Source organism: Melopsittacus undulatus, chromosome 3 (genome assembly GCF_012275295.1).
Source record: "Melopsittacus undulatus isolate bMelUnd1 chromosome 3, bMelUnd1.mat.Z, whole genome shotgun sequence".
Lineage (NCBI taxonomy): Eukaryota > Metazoa > Chordata > Aves > Psittaciformes > Psittaculidae > Melopsittacus > Melopsittacus undulatus.
This window is the reverse complement of record NC_047529.1, coordinates 93,949,492-93,971,960: the sequence shown is the minus strand read 5'-3', so window position 1 is coordinate 93,971,960 and position 22,469 is coordinate 93,949,492. Positions and strand designations below refer to the sequence as shown.

Below are 22,469 nucleotides of genomic sequence, written 5' to 3'. Positions count from 1 at the left end.
CCATTGAAATTAGTATAGTTTCTAACAATTTTTAAACTATTTGCTTTCACAGTAATCTTACCTGCGTGACTTTGCTGCAGTTCCTGACAGGCTGCATTCCCACTGTCATCATTACTCATGTCCACATCATCACTGCCCTTGTCCACAGAGGACTGACCAAATCCAACTTCACCTTCGCCCTTTCCAAACTGTCTGTCTTCCAAGGCATATTTCAGTTGATGGATGCTTTCACTAGCACGATCTGAAAAAAAAAAAAAAAAAAACAAACACATTATTAGCCACAATAAACAACATAAGAAAGTATTTACTGACATTATAAACTTGCAAAAAAAATGTGAGCACTAAAAGCATTCAGCATCTGTCTAGCCTGACTGCTTGATCTAAACTCAGCCACTGGAAGCAATTACCTAAAGCAAACAGCCAAAACAACTATTGTATATCACAACTGGCAGAAGGAACATTTACAACATTTTCAAAGAAGCAGCTATAAATAACATCTTAGCCTATCAATACATTAGGACTCTGAAGCAGCACAAGTAATAATACACTTGACCCTCAAATATTTTCTAGTGTATGCAGGTTCCATACTTTTCAATGAACCTAAAGCTCATAGAATCATAGAATAGTTAGGGTTGGAAAGGATCTTAAGATCACCTAGTTCCAACCCCCCTGCCATGGACAGGGACACCGCACACTAAACGCTGTCACCCAAGGCTTCACCTAACCTGGCCTTGAGCACTGCCAAGGATGGAGCATTCACAACCTCCTGGGAAACCTATTCCAGTACCTCACCACCCTAACAGTAAAGAACTTCTTCCTTATATCCAACCTAAGCCTCCCCTCTTTAAGTTTTAACCCGTTACCCCTTGTCCTGTCACTACAGTCCCTAATGAACAGTTCCTCACGTCATGCTTTATTTCATACAATGAGTAGGACTGGGCATGAAGAAAAATATTTTTGAATCCTAATGATGCCACCACACATGACAAAGCAATGCACAGCACAACTAAAAAAAAAATCAAATCAAAATAAATGAAGTAAAAACTCAGCAAACCAAGCCAACATAAACCAGTGATTAAACAAAGACTTCTGAGCAAGTGCGAAAAATAAATAACAACACTGACCATCCTGGGAAGAAAAAAAAAAATAAATATTTCCAGATAAATACAAATACTTTTATGTACCCTTTCAAGAACTAACTTACTAGAGGGTGACACAATAATGGTCTTCTCTTATTTTCAATACTTTTTTTATATACCTTCTGTTTATTTTTCATTTGATTCAGCTGACTTCAGAAAAATAAAAAACTTTCCAGTCATAAATGCCATATCACCCTGACAGAGCTGAGCATTTCCAGTATGTCACAAAAGAAACTTGAGATATTTATAGCTGAGAGATTACCGCTGGATTGGGATTCAAAAAATATCATCTTGGTTTTAAATAATACTTCCAAGTACACAGGCAGAGGACCTCAGGCACCTCTTTCTTTCGACTGCCTATATTCAAAGGGAAATGAGTATTTAATTTCTCCTCCTTTTAAGCAGTGTATATACTAACTAGAAAAGACAGTAATAACCCAAGTAGTATTAACTTTATAAAATGTTCAGCAAAGCAGGATTCTACTGGAGTACCAAGGGAACTAAGATTACCCATACATCATTCACAGACATCCTCAGTGAGACAGTTGTCCATCATGATACACAGCTACTTTATCAGGAATATAAGAAGACATGCTTCTTTTACATTTCTCAAAAAAATGCAGGCATTTGTGACTACCACCCAAAACTACCCTGAATCAGAAAAGGTTCTTCAATAGTTAACAGCCAGTAATAATTGAAAATAAAACCCTACACTCTTTAAACCTTACTTTACTCAGAACTATAAAACCATAGTTATTTTCTTCATTTAGCCACAAATTTGCTAGGTAGAATTCAGAAGACATGCCTCAGAGTATAATACATGCTGCTGGTTAAAAATGTTAATAGTTTATTTCTTTTAAGTGAAAAGCTAAAGTTGAATAGCAGTTTAGCAGTTTAAGTCAAGAGATCAAAAGCTGTATGCAACAAAATAAGACTGTGTCCTTGTTAAAAATATACAAACTATTGAGAACAGTGAAAAGTACAGAAACTTACAAAAGATTTGTGTTTCTATGAAAAATAAACAATGTAAATTTTGTGATAACTTATTCAACCTTGCAAAACTTGCTTAGCTTTGTGAAACTTGCCTATCTTATGCAAACTGTTGCTTATGTACATAGAATAAAAAATTCTATTAAAGGCAGACGAGGTAGCTGTAACATCTGACTATTTAAGTGAAAGAAGAAATGAGGAGGGACTTTGCAGATGGCAAAGGTATAAAACAGGTAGATACTTAAAGAAAATTGAGTGTCCGGTGGGGATCTCTCTTTATTCAAATAAAGCTTTAAACCTCCGCCTCATGAGATATTCTATTATCAAAAACAGTATTATTCCTGACAAGCTAAATATGTATTTTTGCCTTCACTTTACCTTTTTCAAGTTCACATCATCTTGACTGAAGTTGGGAAATTAATTCCTCCCCAAAAATGGTTTTCACAGCCTTTTCCATCTTTTTTTCTGCTTGGTTGTAATTTACAAATGGCTTGTAAGATATAAATATTCCTCCAAAAAGCATTATATTTAAGAACACGGTCCTCAGACCAGTATGCCAGCCACCACTCACTTTTTAGCAGTGCTAGTTTTTAATAAAAAATTTCAAATTACTAATCTTCTCTCAGCACTTATTCAAGAATCAGTCATCTCACAACTCACACCGCCTCTTGATTTTTGGATATCCCATCCTTTAACAAGGTCAATGTAAATGAAGACATAAAACGTACATGTTAAGTAGTTACAATTTATTATAATAAACTAAATAAAACTCACAAGGCAATGACTAAAAAAAAATAAAAAAATGAGGGGGTTAGGTCAAATATTTCTCTATTGGCATACTTCAGCTATTCATCCATTCTTGAGCATTCCATGATGCTACAAGGGCGGGAGAGCTAATTGAGGAATGGTAGGATTATTTAACTGATGCAATGGCTTAAATATTTAGCAAACTATGTTACAACCAGTGGTTCCCAAGAAGTGTTCAATGCCAGTTATTACAGGATGTGTCATCTGATAGCAATAAAATGCCTTCATTTCCCCATTCACTGCAGACCTCTGTCAGAGAACCCCAGACTATCAATATTTGCCCCACAGCCAGCAAAAAACAAATCAAAACAAACCAGAACCAAAAGTCACATACACAGTTTTTCCCAGACTTCCTCTCTTTCTATAGTATTACAGCTTCTGAACTCTAGGCTACTACTTTATCCTAAAAGACAACATAGATCATCTTCTGTTCTGCCCTTTTCTCCCATAAATTTACTGGGCAGTAGTGGTGAAATACATTAAAATCATTATCAGTGGCACACAGATGTTTACTTTTTTTGACTACACTGTCCTGCCTCTGAAATAATGTTTCCACATTTTTGAAAGCATGTTGATTTCCATATAACAGAAGACACTGCCATAAGCAGTGCAGTTAAGAATTTCCAGTGGTCTTTCTTTACATTCGTTAGACACCAAAAAGCTAACATTTACGGCACTAAAAGTTGAACTGGGCATATAAAAAGGAATAGGCACATTATAGCTTTTTTTTCTCCTAAAAAAGGGACTGGAATAAAAGAAAACTCATTGCCAAGTTAAAAGATTAAATTTGTTTCTGCCAATGTAAAAATATTCTTTTTAAATGTGAAAGAAGTAGAAAGAACCTCCATGGATGCAAAGTATTGGACACCAAAAAACCTTTGCTTAAAGAGATGATAATTTTGTAATGAATTTAGAAATCATTAATTTTTAAGTGCTCATACATCCTACCTAACTTTTTTGTTTAGGCTGTTACTGTAATAGCACATTTTATTGGGGCTCAGTAAAAACATGCTGCAGCAAACACCTCGCATGCAGTACTACGATTTGCATAGCTAAAATTCAATCAGAATTTTTCTTTTCTATATCCTAAGATGACTCTATGAATAAAACCCAAACAAATATTTCTGTAGTTGATAAAGCATTACGGATGTGTTATTTCCTGCAGAAACAAATGAGGATATAAATGAAATAGCACTTATCTGGATTAAAACTTAAAAAAAAAAATAATACACATGTTTACTATAAAGCTCTTTGGTTTTCAGTTTAAAGGATCTGAGATGATTTTTAAAAATAGCACGCTAACAAAAAAAAAAAACAGATGTATCAAACCCTATACATAAAAAATAAAAATTAGGAAAAAAATAAATAGCAATGGCTCCACAAAAATGCTGTAAAGTTGTCAACTACCACATATAAATCATAGGCAGTACTTGCCATAAGGGACAGGCAGATCACTTACCTAATGCCTTCACAATGACACAGCTGACCAAACACCTAACAGAAAGAAATGCATTACTTATTATTATTTCAGAGACAGAAGCAACCAGCTGTCTGAAACAAGGATCAAGATCATACTGTTCTAGGTATGAAGATATTCCTGCCCCTCAATTAATCTAAATGTAAATGCAACTTTGGACTAGATTAAGTTCAAGTAAGGAAAATACTTTAGACAAAACCAATATAGCCCTGACAGAAACATCAAATAATGTTCAAAAAGCACATGCCATATATTCTACATGCTGAATAAAGTTACTCCTTTGAGTACTGAGTGACTGACCTCACATTTACCTGGACTTGTGCAAGGCAATTGACACTGTCCTGCAGGACATCCTTGTCTGTCAATTGGAGACACCGATTTGACAGATGGACCACTCAGTGGATAAAGCACTGGCTGGATGGTCACTCTCAAAGCTTGATGTCTAAGCGGAGATCAGTGACAAGTGGTGGTCCTCAGGGGTCAGTACTGGGACCGATCCTTCCAAATATCTTTGCACTGAGAAGTTGTGGCTGCCCCATCCCTGGCAGTGTTCAAGGCCAGGCTGCACGGGGCTTTGAGCAACCTGGTCTAGTGGCAGGTGTCCCTGCCCATGGCAAGGAGGTTTAAACCAGATGATCTTTAAGTTAACTTCCAACAAAAACCATTCTGAGATTCCTCTGTCCTGAAATAAACATTGATTACTCTGGTTATTTTCTGTACCCACTGTAACTACAAAATCTAAGCATCACTCCCTGAAGATATAGTATAGTATAGGCATCTTTTTTTCAGAGAAGTATCTTTGTATAAACATAATTGGTAGAAGGTTTTCATATATGGGAAAATCAGTGCTACTGCTGAATAATTTTATTTTTTTTTTTTTACACTGGAAACACATCACAGACCCACAGAACTTGTAAAAAAAAAAGAAGAATAGAAGCAAAACACACACACACAAAAGGCTAGCATCAGGACACTCTGAAGTAAAATACAACATAGAAGAGGGAAGAGGTGGCTGTATGTTCAAATTAGTAATCACCTTTGAGGGTGGGGAGAGGAATTAAAAAAACAAACATTGTAAAAACAATTTGTCACTGACATGAGAACAATAAAAACAGAGAAGGCATTGAACCATGTCTGCATTAACTAAACAAAAGAGGTTTTTTTCTGACACTGCCCAAGACTGTCTATAAAGAGCACTCCTTTAAATGAAAGCACCAAAGCTACCTCATTCATGAACTTAGAACTGCCATAGAAAAAAACCTGACAGTTAAGAAAGAGCTTAGCAAAGGAATCAGCCATCCAAAACAACAGAATTGCCCAAAAGACACAGAAAATGACTCCATCTGGTAGAAGTGTTAAGCAACATAAATTGTAGACAACAAACAACAACCGTATAAAAAACCTGCCATAAATCTGTCATTTATAGGTAATGGTCCAGTTCTAATCATGTTTTCAGAAAGATGACTTGAAGTTACTGGCTGTAAATTCAACAAACAGTTCACTTTCTGATACCCCTTTGTTCCCAATCCGAAAACATCCCTAGCAGATTAGGGAAGAAGGAATTACATTGACTCTTTAGGTCTTAAAAAAATAACACTGTAAAAGGTATGTGAAACAGTAACTGGATTGAGGCAATCCCAGACACACCTGCAGGTTGGGCAGAGAAGAGATTCAGAGCAGCTCTGTGGAGAAGGACTTGGGAGTGTTGGTTGATGAGAAATTGGACATGAGCCAGCTTCAGTGTGTGCTCGCAGCCCAGAAAGCCAACTGTATCCTGGGCTGCATCCAGAGGAGCGTGACCAGCAGGTCAAAGGAGGTGATCCTGCCCCTCTACTCTGCTCTCCTGAGACCTCACTTGGAGTATTGTGTGCAGTTCTGGTGTCCTCAACATAAAAAGAACATGGAGCTGTTGGAACAAGTCTGGAGGAGGGCCACGAGGATGAGCAGGGGACTGGAGCACCTCCTGTATGAAGACAGGCTGAGAAAGTTGGGGCTGTTCAGCCTGGAGAATAGGCCTCATAGCAGCCTTCCAGTATCTGGAGGGGCCTCGAAGGATGCTGGGGAGGGACTCTTCATTAGGGACTATAGTGATAGGAGAAGGGGGTAATGTCTTCAAACTTAAACAGGGGAAGTTTAGGGTAGATATGGAAGGAGACCATCACTGTGAGGGTGATGAGGCATTGGAACATGTTGCCCAAAGAAAATGTGAATGCTCCATCCCTGGCAATGTTCAAGGCCAAGCTGGATGGGATCTTGGGTGACATGGTTTAGTGTGAGCGGGTTGGAACTAGATGATCTTAAGGTCCTTTCCAACCCTAACTATTGATGATTTAAAGAAAACTTTCCTGTCCAGAAGCATATCAACTTTGAATTTGTTTCTACTGACACTATGAATTAGTACATCATGCACCTCTTCTGGGGTAGCATTTGACCCAAATAATTGCTTAAAAATACCGAAACTGAGAATTTGCTTGTCAAGTTTTTATCATGTTTTGTAGTCTTGGAATTTACTTACCATTCTAATATGCAGCTATGTTTCTTTGACTGCCAAACACAGCTATGCTGCCATGCTACTAACATATTACATAACAGTTTTGAAACTGACAGTATACTACCAATTACTACCTATGCTACTAGGATAAAATCCTAGTAAACACTGAATAATAACAACACATGGCTGTTCATTAGCCAGACCTCAAAAAGCCCCAACATGTTTAACACTCAGATGTTTCAAAATTATGAATCCATTTAATATGGTTTCTCAGTCTTCATAGCTGCTCTGCATTATATGAGAAATAGGTGGTTTTCAACACAGTTTTGACCAAATTATCATTTTTAAAGAGGAAACTGTTCTCTAGAGTTGCAACATTCATTGCCATTATTTCCTAAACCAGCCCTTCAAGCAGAGCTTAAAGCATATGCCTAAAGTCTGGAGTCCCTCATGTGTGAGAAACTCCACGCATTTCCCAGTTCCTTCTGACAAATTCTCCACGTTTAAATAATATTACATGCTCTATTCAGGAGAATACTTTGAAATAATTGACAAATAAAAAGACTAAGTCAAAAATTTACAGTTATAAGCTACCATTTACAATTTAATTCTTGGCTGCTTCAGTGTCACAGCTAATGTGTAACTGTGCCATATACTCATTATATAGCTTTGACTTCACATCTTTCCTGCTTTATTTTTGGAGTCACACAAAGCAGCCACAAAATACAGCTTTATTTGTACTATCTTTCATTTTCACCTGTTGCTCTCAGAGCTTGCATCTTCATTCTGTGAATTATGTAAGACACTGCACTTGATAATGCAGCAGAATACAGCACATAATTTCCACAACTTCTTAGGGCAGATTTACAAGATGCTTTTATCAGGCACTGTACCCTAAAAAGGATGGTCTTCCCCTCCCTTGTTCCTCCTTTTATACTGACTATGACCCTAAAGAAAGCCAGTGCTGCCTGTTTACTAAACAGGCAGAAAATTCAACTTAAAAAGTAAGTTAATAGTTCTCTGTTCAAGGAACCAGGTGAACACTAGAAACAAAGAACCAGGCTCTAAATGGTCTTCTCCAAATATTTACTGTTGCTGGGAGAAAAACTGAAAGCAGCAGGAAATCATCACACTCTGCTCTTGGCCCTTGGACATTCACGCTATGCCTACCAGTTTTTTGTTATTAATATGAATACACTAGCACAACACTTATTCTCCTTTACAAAAATACTTCTATTCCCTTGAGAATAACTTTTTAATAGAAATGTTATGATCTCCCAAAGACTTTGAAATGGTGTCAATTCTGTGGAAGTTTACACAGTAACCCAATAACCCCAACTGTACAAGTACTACCCTCTTAAATCTGTATTATACATACAATATTAAAGACTTTCATCATAAAAGGTCCATGCTAATCAGGAAAAGCCCTGTTACAGGACCTTTGTTATTTCAGAACTTCCCTGTCCTCTGGCCACCACACTCACTTCACTGAACACCTGGGCTCCCTGTGTACCAGTCTTTTGAGGGACTTGCCTTTACAACAAAGGTCATTGCACTGAAATAATTGATTAATCTTTGAGAACTTATACACCCTTACATCAAACTGAATAAGGCTATAAAATGATTCTTCTGATCTCCAGCATGGGTGGTAATAACCTGTTGCCATGTATCAGCCTGGGTCCAGATACTGTTAAGCAGTTTAAGAACACTGTATTTCAAAACCATCAAATAATGCTCAAGGCATACCACCTGAAATTACAAAATCCAGATAACAGGAATGACCCAAATTTGGAGGAAAAATCTCAAGCTGTATAACTGTATAATAAAAACAGGCAAAGAATTAGGTTTGACAACTTTGAGAGTAACAATCATCTATTTGTCCTACAGAAAACTCCGAATAGTAATGATGTGAGAAATGCTGTACAGGTTAAAAATCGCATATCACTGAGAAATTAAACAGCTCATTGAGAAACACAGTGGAACTTACCACCCTGCATTGGGGTTATGTTTGTGACAATACCCTACTGATACCTACTTGACCAAAAGGCACCCCTGGATATATGAAATCAAATCTACCTTGACACTGTATGGAAAAAGTCCATGTTTTCCAGAATGGAAAGTGAAACAGCCACTAGAACATTGTGTGTGTCTAAAATGATTCAAAAAAACATAATGTTTCTGGTCAGAAATAAATAAAATGAAAATAAGTTGTGTGAACAGAATACATGTAACCAATCATTAGATAATTTGAAATCTAATAGTACTTTTATACACAGTTGAGCAGCCCAGGATGCAAAATTCTTGCAAAAAGCCCTTCGAAGATAGCAGAGAATTAAAGATACCACTTACAATGTCCAGATAACTGCATAAAGGCATGCTTCAAAACTTCACATATCAAGAGCCTAAAAGCTTGTCACAACTATGATCATGTATGAGTGTCCCCAAGCACTCCAACAGATTTCCTAGCTGAAAGAGAAATGTCCCATTGGAACATTCAAAATACAAACACAGCCTAAGAGAAAAATCATAAAGATTGGAACTCAGTTGCAAAATGCTACAAAAACATTTTCATGACAAGCCTGTTCTGAATCAAGAAACAAGCTATGAAGTCCTTATCAAGCTTACTAAACTATACATGCAAAGAACATTTACATGAAGAAGTATTAGGCATTCAAAATTATGAGAATACATTGTAGGCTTGGAGACCAAAAGTCTTCAGGTTCACCTTCTGTTAGCACCCAAGGAAGCTGAGAACATCTAGTTCTGCATAGCGTTCAAGCAGCCCAGCATCACCACTGTATCCAGTGGCAGCTGGATTCCCCAGCAGGATGGATATTTGGCACAGCACACTACCTGCGAGCTCCAGAATTCACACCTCCATATGTCCCTGGATGAGCATGAACAGAAGAAACCTGACTTCTCCACTGCCTGCATGCCACCATTTGGACTAGGTAGCACTGAGTGGCCTTCATTGCCAAAAATGAAAGGCAGGTCAACCACTGAGCTATAACAGAAGAATATGAATTCTAGTAACAGTGTAGCCTCTTCCCAGATCTGCATAAAAGCAAGCAAACAAGCATGAAAAAGTATTCTAGGTAAAAGATAATCACACTCTGAAAAGAACTGTCTTGTGAAATTCACCAAATTTTCCACATTGGCTGAGCTTGCACTTATACCTATACTAGTCTAGCAGAAATGCACAAAACCCCTTGAAGTGTAGCCTTTCTAAATGAAGTTATGGCTCTAGGAATGACGATACTGTTTCGAAGCAGACACAGTGCCATTAGAAGATTTACTAAGCAGAAAAATCATGTGTTCAACTGCAGTTTTAAAATCCTAGTTTATCACTCTTCCTTTGTCAATAGGAGTCAATAGGCAATCCTTTGCCTCCATGAAAAGTACATATCAAATATCAAATATCAAATGGATAGGAAAACTATCCATTGGTTTTCCATACTCACCCACAGAAAAAGGAAACCTGATACAGTACTAAGATTATCCGTATCTATGTATGGCAATTCATAGGGATTTATTAATTCCTTTTAAATATCAAAAGAGGAACTCTACACATATTAGGAGATGCTCTGATATTTGTCATTTTAACTCTTCTACCTGCAAGCGCCAAGCAGCATCTACTAGCCCACTAAACGTGCAGGAGAAGGAAATAGAATCAACTAGGTTGGAACAGAATTTTAAGATCAACAAGTCCAACCTTTACACCAGGGACTGCCATGTCCACCACTAAACCATGTCACTAAGAGCCTCATTTACACAGTTTCTGAGCACTTCCAGAGATAGTGATTCCACCACTGAATCCTGTTCCAATGCCTGACTACCCTTTGGTGAAGAAATCTTTCCTAATATTCACTCTAAACCTCCCCTGGCACAGCTTGAGGCTGTTTCCTCTTGTCAACACTCATTATTTGGAAGTATCACCACCTCCTTGCTCCATCCTCATTTCAGGTAGTTCTTTGAAAAGTCATTTCCACAGAAGTGACTCTTCAGAGCTCTACTTTCTGGAGCAAATAAAAACCATCCTCAGTGCAAAGGATTGATGCTATTTTGAAAAGGAAATATTACATACCTGCTAAGAATCAAATATCAAGTAGCTACTTAAAATTATTTCCATCACTTTTTGCAGTGACATATCCTATATTGCAACTACACATTTAATTCACTTATGTCACAACATGTGATATGTGGGCACTGTGTCAAAAACAACTTTCTGCATCAAATGGGTTGACGTACCCACAGATTATCTATTGCCTTTCTTCAGAATCTGGACACTTAGTCTGGCTAGCCAGAGACAGTCTGAAGGCTGGTAAAGCCCAGGTATCATAGCTGAGAGATTAAGGTGCTCTCTCCCAGGCTATATACTACGCTTTTTGGATAAGGCAGCAGGTATGAAAACAGGTTATGACATGGGAAAAAAACAGTCTCGTTAGAAGCTATTTGTACCCTCTTCTTTACCACATCTGGAATCTCAATGACAGCTGACACCCTCGCACGAACCAAAAACCCGGCAAAAGAGGCAGTGGTCCTGTCAGAGCCAAGTTCTGACCATAACACCCATATGCAATGACTTTAACTGCACCAGTGATCGGATTCAGGCAAGATCAAAAAAACCTTAGTGATGGACTTGACAGCCCTGGGGTAAAGTTTGGACTTGATGATCTTTAAGGACTTTTCCAACCGCGCTGAGTCCGTGTTTCCAACTTCCCTCTTGCCGCCAGCCGCGCCGAAAGCCGGCGGGCCGCGCTTCCTCAGCCCGTCCACCTCGGAGAGTGGCGGGACGGCCCAGCCCGGCCTCAGGCTCCGCACCGCCCGGCCCCGCAACGTTCCTCGATAGGAGGCAGCCGGGCACAGCAGAGCCCTCCCACAGAAACACGAGAGCGGCGGGCGAGAGAAGCAGCCCGCTCTCACCCCGCGGCGGCTCCCGCTCACCTTGGAGGCGCCTCTGGTACCGCTCCAGGGACTCTTCCAGGGCGGGCTCCTCTCGGGGCGCCCGCATGAGGAAGACACCGCCGGCTCCCGGGGAAGCAGCCGGCGCTGCTCTGAGGCGCTGCTGGGGAATAGGGCTTTCTCCTTCCCGCGCTCCCGGGAGACCCGCAGCTGCCGCCAGCTCTCCAGCACACCCGTTGCTACCCGCCTCCCCTAGGCAACACTCGGGGCCTGCCACGCCCCGCGGCCACGAGACCGCACTAAACTACAAGTCCCAGCGCGCCTCGGGAGGTGGAGCCCACGTCGGCCGCCCACCACCGGCACGAGGTAGCCTCGACTCGCCTCGCCCCCCTTTGTTGTGGATGGCGGCCGCACTCGCGCCTGCGCACGCTGCAGCCCTTCCGCCTACGTCCTCGGCCCTGCAGTGGCTGCGGATAGCGCAGGTCCAGTCATGACCGAGGTGGGGGGAGGATGGACAACGACCGGGGCGGGAGTCGGCGTTTACCGCCCGCCGCTGCGTACTCTGGCGCCTGCGCTACGGACGCCCGTCAGTGGTAACGGAGTCAGTCATTGTCTGCAGCCGGCGCAGGCGCAGGGCGGCTTCCCCGCGGCAGGGCGTTGCGCGCCTGCGTACTTCACCCTCCTTCCCCCCCGCATTGTGTGAGCTCGAGTGGCGCCTGCGCAGTGTTGTCCCCCGCTCTGCCCGTTAGCCGCTATGTGGAGGGAATAACGTTGGGGCTGTTGCCAGAGGGACACCGACCGGAGCGCCCCGCCCACGCCCCGCTGGGGATGCCGGCTCAGTGAGTACCGGTGGCGGCACCGCTAGGGACGGCCCCTTCCCGGCGCGGCGAACCTCCTCGAAGGGGTGAGTGAGGATGCTGTCGTCCTGGCCTCAGATCGGGCGGGAGCCGTGACGCGGACAAGGACCGGGGTCGCGCCATTCATCCGCCCGTTGCCTATTGTGTCAGGCGGCCCTCGCTCGCCGGGACCCAGCGCCGTGCGGCGGGGTCTGCGGCCGGCCGAGGGGGCAGCAGCACGGTGTGGGTGCAGCCCGTTCCCCCTCCCCCGTCCCCGCTGGGTCCGGAGGCTGCTCCGCGCCCCCGACTTCCTTTCCGCTCGTGAGCGCGGCGGGGGCCAGTGGCGGGGGGCTGCTGCTGTCTCAGGGTGTCACCGCAGGCTGGATGCGGGCGGCGCTGCCGGATCTCGCTGCCCGTGTCTCCTTGCCCCTTGCCACCCCTTGCTGTGGCTGCCGCCACTGGCACACCCACCCACCCGGCCGGCCTGCTGCAGGCACCGGGGCTTCGCAGCCTGCCTTCCCCTCCCGCAGGCAGATTTCCGCGATTCGAGCGAATGTCTCCAGAGGTTTAATTTTTTTATTGTTATTGGGTTTTTTCGGTTGCCCCTATTTGACAGTCTGCCCCGCGGCTGGAGGTGGCGTGTCTCCAGATGTCAGTGATGCCGGTCATTCGAGAGGCGGTGTTTTCCCCCGTCTCCTTCAAATCATGTCTCCTGAGAAGGCTGATGGAGAAAATCCGTTGGTCTTCCCTTTTCTCTTACTGCGTATTTGCCCCCATGGAGGCGGAATATTGCATCGAGGATGCAATATGTTTCTGCATTCAAACGTACTCCCCCGAAGGCGCTATTTCCCCTTTCTTGGGGCTCTTCCCGGGGACGACGCGAAATAACGCTTTTTGTTCCTAGCGGCGAGAAGCGGCGCCGGGGCCACTTTTGTCTTTGTGGCGCGGGAGCGAACGGGTTACGGAGCTAACAAAAACCCGATGGCGGTTCCTCGAGCCGAACGCGCGATGCAGCGGAGGAAGCAGGCGGCGGCGGCGGGGCCCTCCTCCGCCCCAGCCCCTGCTCGTCTCCCGCTGCAGCCGGGCGGGGCGGGCGGGGGGCGCTGCTCCTCCTCCTCCTCCTTGCGCTGTGTCCCCGATGCGTCCCCGCGGACCAAGAGCCGTTGCGTGGCGGCAGGCAAGGGGTATCCTTGAGCATGTGAGGCGAGGGTACTGGCCTGGGGGAGCAGGGGCCAGGCTCCCGGCGGTGCTTAAGCGTTTATTGAGATGAGCTGACAATTAGTCCATCTGTTTTTATGGCTCCATGGAAAGAAAGAGATGCAGATGCTAGGCTGATGAGTTAGATGCATACGAAATGCACTCTTATGACAAGAGATGACAGGTAGCATCCACTGATCTACGCTTTGAGGAAATTCTTTTCTTCCCTGTGAAAGCAAAGGTACTCATAAAATATTTAACTACCCTGAAAGAAAAGAAGCCTGTTCTAGCACTGCAGTGATTCTCCTGCTCATGGCAGAGGAGTTGGAACTAGATGATCTTTGAGGTCCCTTCCAACCCAAACCATTCCATGATACTATGATACCTTTTCTCCTTTGGAATGCTATTCAAGGTATAATGACAGTGTTCTTGGCCCTGGATTTGCCCATGTAAAATGACGTGGGATGGGACAGTTTTTGTAACCTCAGCTAAGACATGATTAAATATCCTGTCATTTCCTATGATTACTTTCCTCTAGGAATTACTTTATGAGCAGATGCTGAGAGGTCTGTCTTACTGGAACTGCTCTGTGTTAATATGGAGTTAAAGCTCCTCAACTTTATGTAGTGGGGAAAAAAGTTAAACATAACTACTACAAAGAATCACCCCACACTCTTTTTCACTTTCATGTAAATGTTTTGTTTTGTTTGCCTTTTTTCTTTTTGTCCGAAGGAGGTTGGGAAGCCTGCCTGAACAGACAGAATCGTGTCTGAAGATACACAGAATTTAGTCAAAATCTCAAGAATCTGAAAGTTACCAGAGAATCATTAAAGTTGGAAGGGACCTCTGGAGATCATCCAGTCCAACCCCCATCCCAAGGCAGGAACACCTAGAACAGGTTACACAGGAATGTGTCCAGGAGGGTTTTGAATGTCTCCAGAAAGGGAGAGTCCACAACCTCCCTGGGCAGTCTGTTCCAGCGCTCTGCCACCCTCAATGTTAAGAAGTTCTTCCTCATGTTGAAGTGAAACTTCCTGTGTTTTAGTTTATGGCCACTGCTCCTTTAGGGCACGACTGAAAAGATGGTCTGGCACCATCCCCCACAAATTTAATGTGTAATGAATCAGATTAAAATGTTTTATTTAATTGTTTTAAAGAGAAACATTCTGGCCTGAAAGTTGTTACTTAACTTAGTTTATCATGGTACTGATTGTTTTTTTTGGGAGTGACTGCTTCCCATATCTATTCTGACTTGCAAAGAAAAATGGGTTCTTGCTCTGTTGTACTTCATCAGCTGTAACACACTTGTCAGGCAGAATTTTTTAACAGGTCTGGTTATAATCTATAATCCAGAAAATAAAAAGCTTATGAAAGTGAACAGGAGGAGTCTATGTTCATTTGTAGGTGGGAGCTAGGAAGCTTCCTTGAATGACTTTAATGAAATCTGAGGCCTCAGTAGCTGCAGAAATTGATTTTGAAGTACAAGTTCCAGTTCTTGCAAATGCAGGAAAAAATGTACTTAATATATCCTGATGCCGTAATCTCTCTCTAATGTTTCCTACAAAGACAGTTTCCACGATTATGTTGCATTTCTAAGCTTTGTGGGTGTCCTGGGTTCAGCAGGGGCAGTCATTTTTTCTCCTTCTTGGTAGTGGTGCAGTGCTGTGTTTTGACTTCTGGGCTGGGAGCGCTGCTGATAGTACGTATGTTTTTAGTTACTGCTCAAATGTTTACTCTGATCAAAGACTTTCTGAGCCTCATGCTCTGCCAGGGAGGAGGGGAGGCCGGGAGGAAGCAGAGACAGGACACCTGACCCAGGCTAGCCAAAGAGGTATTCCATACCACTGCCGTCATGCCAAGGATGTAACCGAGAGTTACCTGGAAGGGTTAGTGCTCTGGGGGGTTGGAGGAGGTATCGATTTTTGCTTGGTTGGGCAGGGTGGTGTGAGTTATTGGTCAGCAGCTGGTGAGGTGTTGTATTCTCTTCACTTGTTATTGGCTTTATCATTATTATTATTATTGGTGGTAGCAGTAGTGATTTGTGTTATACCTTAGTTATTAAACTGTTCTTATCCCAACCCATGGGAGCTACATTCTTTGGATTCTCCTTCCTAACTCTCTGGGAGTTGGGGGAGCAAGGAGGGGAGTGAGTGCACGAGCTGTGCGGCTTGGTATAAACCATGACAGCGGGTAGAATGGAACTGAGGTAAAAATCTATTGTGTTACTTTAGCTAGACAGCCAGGAAAATCTGTGAAATTCTGGTTTTCCTTTAGAAAATTTTGGACAGGGGGATGAGACATTGAATCAGTGCAGATACAAGAATTTCTACAAGTAAATTCTGCTATCTGCTTATAACACTTCTGAGGTTGTAAAAGGACACAATGGCATGCACTTCCCCCTCTTTGAAGAACTTGCTACATAATGTAGTAAAAAATTGATATGGTTGTGACCAGGAGACTCTTTGAAATCTGAGAAAAGGAAGGTCTTTGTTACTGGGGCATGTAGCTTCAAATTTGTTAGCTGGGAGCTAGGGTTAGATGTATGTATCTTTTCTAAGGTACACATCTTCACCATGTTAAGTGAGTCTGCAGGGGTCTTTTGTTCACTATTAGGTTTATAATGCTCTTATCAAATGCCTACATGATGATACTGATCATTGTGCATCTATGCATTTTCAATAGGCTGGTCCTACAGAGAGCAGCTCCCTTCAGTGCCCAGTGCTAACAGTTCCCCTGGATCTGAGTCACTTTAGTGCGCTGAATGTGGCAGATGTCCTGGAGAAAAATAGTATGTAATCGTGAGACTTAAACTGTAACGTAACACAAATTAGGGTGGGAACAGGGTTCAAACTGCTTGTTTAAGCAACAGCTTTGTGTTTCTGTCTGTTGCACAGTTATAAATGCATGAAAATACTGAAATAAATTGCAAAATATTTGATTTACTCTTGTAGTTTAATTTCTTCAACTACCACCAAAAAGCTGGGAAGCTGTTTTTATTTTACAGGTGCAGTGTGGTTAGAATGTCCTTTAATTAAAATTTTGTTTCCCTTCAAAAAAATCCATGCATTTTAAATTAATATATGTATCTTTTATCGTGTGTGTCAAAAGCAGCTTGTCCTAGAAGTTTCAAGTGAAACCCACAAAGATGTTTTAGTAGAATGCTGACATTATTAGATTTCAGAGAAGCAGACCTGTATTTGGGAAAGTTCTCAATGCTGCATCGCTGAAGTTGAGGTGAATCATGTGGGCTTTTAGATGGCGGATAAGGAATAAGTCTGGGAGTAGGTGGATGTTAAAGAGACTGACTAGCAGTTCTCACATCTTAATGCATGGAGTATTCAGTTACTCTCCTCTGGTTTTCATACAGCATGAATGTACTGCTCTGTTGCAGTGACTCTGGTACTTTTCTAAGCACTTGAGAAGTTAATTCAACTAACCCAGCAGAAAGCTATTTCTTTTCTTTTTGTTTTGCCTGATTCTTTTTTCCCCCTTCTCCCTTTGGTTATCCAATTGAATTATCTTACTGTGTGGTCAGATGAGTGCCAGCGAGCAAGTACACTGAATAGGGACAGCAGCATCAAGCCTGGAAGAAGGGAATACTGCCTTTTCCAGGAGAAAAATACATTTGGTATGCTTAGCTGTCCTGTCTGCCTGTCCCCCGTGCCACTATAAGACTACTGTTGTCAGACGGGTTGGTTATGTATAAATCCAAGAAAACAAAGTAATTTAGGTGCTGGGTTTGTTCTTACTGTTAGCCTTTACTTACTGCCCTTGATACGTAGAATGCCCACAGTCACAATCTGAACATGTAGAACATATAACTGTGTGAAAAAAATGCTTCTCTGCAAAGTAGATACAAAAAGAGGGAGGAGAAGTGGTTCTGTTAAGTGCTGTGGCCTTTGTACAAGGAAAAACAGGGGTTAGTGCCAGGTTAATATTGGTATCTTTCACAGAATTTAAGACTGTGACTTTTTAAGTATTTTCATATTTTTTTCTTGCCTACTTGCTAGTTTTGAAGTGTGTGATTTTTGTGAATTGTAGAAAAGTGCTATTTGATAGAAATTTAGAGAAAATATTTTTATTACTCAAAACAGAGATATACAGCATCTTCTCCCTTTTCATCCCCTGCCTAGAATGCTCAATAAAACATGATAGTTTTTTTCCCATGTGAGCCTGACATATTTGTCAACTTTTTCTCCTTCTCATTTTCTGCTCTTAGAAATTCTTACTGAAAAAAAACCAAACCCAACTTTTCCTTAACTAGGTGCTTTGGAGAGTTCCAACATCACGCACTGGTGGGCCTAGTGAACTGATTCAGGTCCAACAACTGCAGCCCTCTTAAAGTCAAGCTTCTTCGGTTTGTTCTGCTGTGGTCATTGTAAAGATTGGTGATTTTGTAATAGGGTCCTCTGCTTACAGGCTTCCATCCTTGTGAACAAATAATGTTTTATATTCTGATCTTTTCCATTAAACTAAAAGGGTATTTTCCTTGACAAATGGCTGAATTTTCTAAAGACTGTGTGGTGGGCTTTTCAGATCTCATTTTATATCTCATTTTGTACCTCAGTCCAAATGAGATCCTGGTTCTGCTAATTTTCTTTCTTTCCAGGAAGAACTGCAGTTATTGAGCCTTTCAGAGTGATAATCAAGGAAGTGGTGCTGCACCCTGGCATTTCCAAGGTGCACAGGGTATTTTGTTACAGTCTTCAGCTGTGGTATTGCATGAAGAACTTTTTATCCATCCATTAGCTAACCATTATGGTCTGAAAGTAGTAATGCACTGAATTCATTAAATCAGATGTGCTTGTGACTTTTCCCTCAAAATTAAATATTTTTTTTGATCTTCCTATTGAATTGCAGATAGTGGCCATCTAAATACACATTCTATCTTCAAAACCAAAGCATTTTCAATTAACACTCTTTTTTTCTTCTCAATGTAGACTGCATTTCAAGATTAGGAACTAAAATGCAGGAAGTTGGGATGTTGTGATGTATGTTCATGAGAAAAAAGAAAACATATTTTTACTGCTTCATTGATCTCACTTTTTTCTCCCCTGCCCCCTATGACTTAACTGGTTATTCGGTCCCATGGAACTATATCATCGTGTCAGGAATTATTCTACGTAATTTTATAGCACAGTATTCTGATTAGGAGATAATGGGTAAAATTGCATTTTTAGTTAACTTTTTTTTTCCCCATCTGGAATTTTCCTAAGAATGTAAGAATGGCCACATAGATCGACCTTTGCTCTGACTCAAACCCATCATCTTTTCTCCAAGAATAGCTATAACCTGGGACAGAAGGAGACTTTAAAAATGTGCAATGGTATTGTATGCTAAGGCATTGCTAGTCTGTCATTTATTTTCTGCCTGGAACTTTTGAGGCAGGTGTAGTTTCTATTAGGGACTATTTCTTCCACTTTATCTGCAGTTCTTCAGCTGTGTCTTGAAAAGGCAATTCAGTAAATATGGCATCTTATATTTTTCAGACCTGCATTTCTTATACGTGTTCATCTGTGTATCAGCCTAATCAAATAATTCAAATCCTTATTTTCTAAAGATTTTTGTTATTACAAAAAAGCTCCCCCAGATCTGTGAAGTTAATGAATATTACACATCTGCCATCCCTCTCCTCTTTATTTAAGTGATCATGGAGTTTTTTGATTGTACTTGGTTTCCAGAGGGGATAGTCATGTAACATGAGGGTCAAACCATTCCTGTAAGAACTGTTCTTATGATTCACAAGTCAAAAACACAACTTGAATTTTAGTTCTAAGTTGACTGAGAAACTGATAATTGCAAATCTGTTTCAAATTTTAAGCAGGAATTATTCAATAAGCCATTGAGGAACCACTGAGAACCCGGAACTTCTTTTTCCTTAGCTTTTGGATTATCAGAGAGTTCGGAAGAATGACAATTGGTTGATAGATAAATTATGGAAATGCTGTAGTGTTTTAACATTACAGATGATATTGCCCTTTGTGTTTATTTTGCATTTGTTTCACTGTTACAGTTCTTTCTGAAAACTATAAAAGGTCTTGTTCAAAAGCTGTTTTTCTTCTAAATGCTGCTCAGTCATCATTTGGATCACAAATTCCGTATCGTATTTTTGTTAATAAAATCTTAATACATCAGCTTCTGAATACATCTTGTGATCTCTTCTTAGACCAGTTGCAGTCCTGATATATTGCAAGGAATCCTATATGTAGCATGTCCTTGCTGAGCGCTCTTTTGAGAGGTGCAATTGCATGCCCAATATCAGTCCTACAGGTAGACCTTAGTTGCATATCAAAAAGAGATGCAAATTCGTGAGGTCTGAAATGCTACTTGAATGGAAGCATGTAGCTGGTTTTCATCTCTTGAAACAGATTCCTAGTTTAGAGAATTGTGTCCACCTGTTTTGTGGGAAGCTGCAGAGAGGCTTCTTATGAGCATGGTCATTTTTTTAAACTTTTTGTCTTTTTTTCTGTAGATAGTGCAACATAGCTTTGTTCTCTTCAGTTTTCTTCCTCATTGGAGAACAGTAAGAAGGCTAATGTTGCTGGCAGAGAGCTGGAATTAGTGAAAAGGAGTGGCTGGGTATAATCAGTAGGTGTATTGTAAAAAAGAAACAAGCAACTCAAAAACCAGCAAAAAAACCCCAAACCCAACCAACCAACTAAAACCAAGAAACAGAAAAACAACACCTGCACAAAAAAAAAGGAATGAGCAATGGGAAAATGTATTCACACAGAAAAACAGTTCAGGCTGAACTTAAGCTTGGGTATGGCTTGAATTAATCGTTTGGAAATCCAGTGATGTCACAAGTTTTTTCTTTCTTTAAGTTTGGTGATAACAGTATCTGAAACAAGGTGGCCAGAAACAAGGTGGCCAGAAACAAACTGGCCTTCGCAGAAAATATATTGTTGTTTCCAGTACTCATAGTTGGTCATAGTCTGTGTATGGAGTTTCTGTGCTGAATCTTTGTGCTGTGTTTGTTTCATTGGCTTTTTTTCTAATTCAGAATTTTATCTTTTATTTCCTTGAGCATGGGTAAATTGTTTGTCTGCCCCAGGTCTTGGTGAAGTCAGTGGATCTTAAGGTACTGCCGATGATTTCTGTGTGAGGCAGGATCTGTTTTTATACAACAGTGCGAGGCCCAATACAGTCATATTGCACAATATTATTCAGCTTAATATAGGACGTACTGCTTGGCATTATTCAATAGTATCTTTTTCTTTTTTCCTGGAATAAAAAAATGTTCAGGGTCTGCAACTTCTAAATCACATAATTGTCTTTTTTTAACATACCTCCTTCCTTTTTTTTTCTTGTTTGGTTTTGTGGTTTTTTGTTTTTTTCTCAGGTTTTTTTTGGGGGGGGCGCTTGTGGCCTTAATGTATTTTCTTTGTCATACTGTATTGGCATCTTCAATTGTCAAATGTGTTCAGGTATTGCATTGCTTAAACTGCAAATAGCAACAGTCAACTTCCCCCTTTGGGGTAAGCTGATACTCTGGAATCTGGTTTGTATTGATGTCTTGCAGAATTACCCTTGTAAGTGGTTCATTTCAAAATACTGCCTGGTTTGCTTGCTTTGAGGAGATAAGTGTAGCAGAACTAAGAGCTAACTTATCCAACAACTTTGGTTCCTGATGTCTGAATCACATTTCAAGTACACACACATAGTGGAAATGTTTTTAAATTTTTATTCATTGTGCCTTGAGCTCTGGTGTCCTGGGTTCAGCAGTAGCAGTCATTTTTTCGCCTTCTTGGTAGCTGGTGCGGTGCTGTGTTTTGACTTTTGGACTGGGAACGGTGCTCATACTACGTATGTTTGTAGTTACTGCTCAAATGTTTACTCTGATCCAGGACTTTCTGAGCCTCATGCTCTGCCAGGGAGGAGGGGAGGCCGGGAGGAAGCAGAGACAGAACACCTGACCCAGGCTAGCCAAAGAGGTATTCCATACCATACCATAGTACATCATACCCAGGATGTAACTGAGAGTTACCTGGAAGGGCTAGTGTTCTGAGAGTTGGAGGAGGTATCGGTCGGTACTCGATCGGGCAGGGTGGGGTGAGTTATTGGTCAGCAGCTGGTGAGGTGTTGTATTCTCTTCACTTGTTATTTCCTTTATCATTATTATTATTATTGGTGGTAGCAGTAGTGATTTGTGTTATACCTTAGTTATTAAACTGTTCTTATCCCAACCCATGGGAGCTACATTCTTTGGATTCTCCTTCCTAACTCTCTGGGAGTTGGGGGGGCTAGGGGGGGAGTGAGTGAACAAGCTGTGCGGCTTGGTTTAAACCACAACATCTGGTTTGTCAAGAAGCAAGAAGGTATTTTTTTTTTTTTCTGCTAGGTTTTCTGACATTCGTTTCATGGTCTCTAATTCTGTTTACCTGGTTTACGCACCCTACACAATAACCATTTGCAGTTGGACCATCAAATATTGCAGGGCAATTACTTAAATGACTGACAGGGTGAATTAATCTTTATTTTCATGTTGCCTGGGCACATAGTAAACTCCTTTGTAAGGTGGTGGTAAAAAAAAAAAAATTTGAAACATGACAATGAACCAGGAAGTCCTGAGTCATTTTTTGCCCAGTTGAGACAAATGGAAAGCAGTGATTTAGTAAAAATACCAAACC

General features: G+C 41.3%; 2 protein-coding genes across 5 annotated transcripts in view; one reads left to right on the top strand and one right to left on the bottom strand.

Annotated features, from left to right (window-relative positions):
- SDCCAG8 (SHH signaling and ciliogenesis regulator SDCCAG8) overlaps window positions 1-12,314 on the bottom strand; it is a 116,986-nt gene extending 104,672 nt beyond the window's left edge. For 2 of the 4 annotated variants that reach the window (XM_031046266.2, XM_031046268.2), the window contains exons 1-3: window positions 4,725-4,780; window positions 4,396-4,430; window positions 62-241 (exon numbers count right to left, since the gene is read on the bottom strand). In XM_031046266.2, coding sequence (XP_030902126.1) covers window positions 62-241; window positions 4,396-4,430; window positions 4,725-4,765 — 256 coding nt within the window. In that variant the 5' untranslated portion in view covers window positions 4,766-4,780. Of the gene's footprint in view, window positions 1-61; window positions 242-4,395; window positions 4,431-4,724; window positions 4,781-11,848 lie in introns of those variants that run through there. The other 2 variants (XM_031046267.2, XM_005146017.3) reach the window with 2 other exon arrangements.
- A 289-nt stretch (window positions 12,315-12,603) lies between these two features.
- The window catches only part of CEP170 (centrosomal protein 170), a 99,256-nt gene continuing 89,390 nt past the window's right edge, over window positions 12,604-22,469 (top strand). Inside the window, exon 1 of the mRNA XM_034060651.1 lies at window positions 12,604-12,710. The gene's annotated coding sequence lies outside the window, so the exon portion shown is untranslated. The remainder of the gene's footprint in view (window positions 12,711-22,469) is intronic.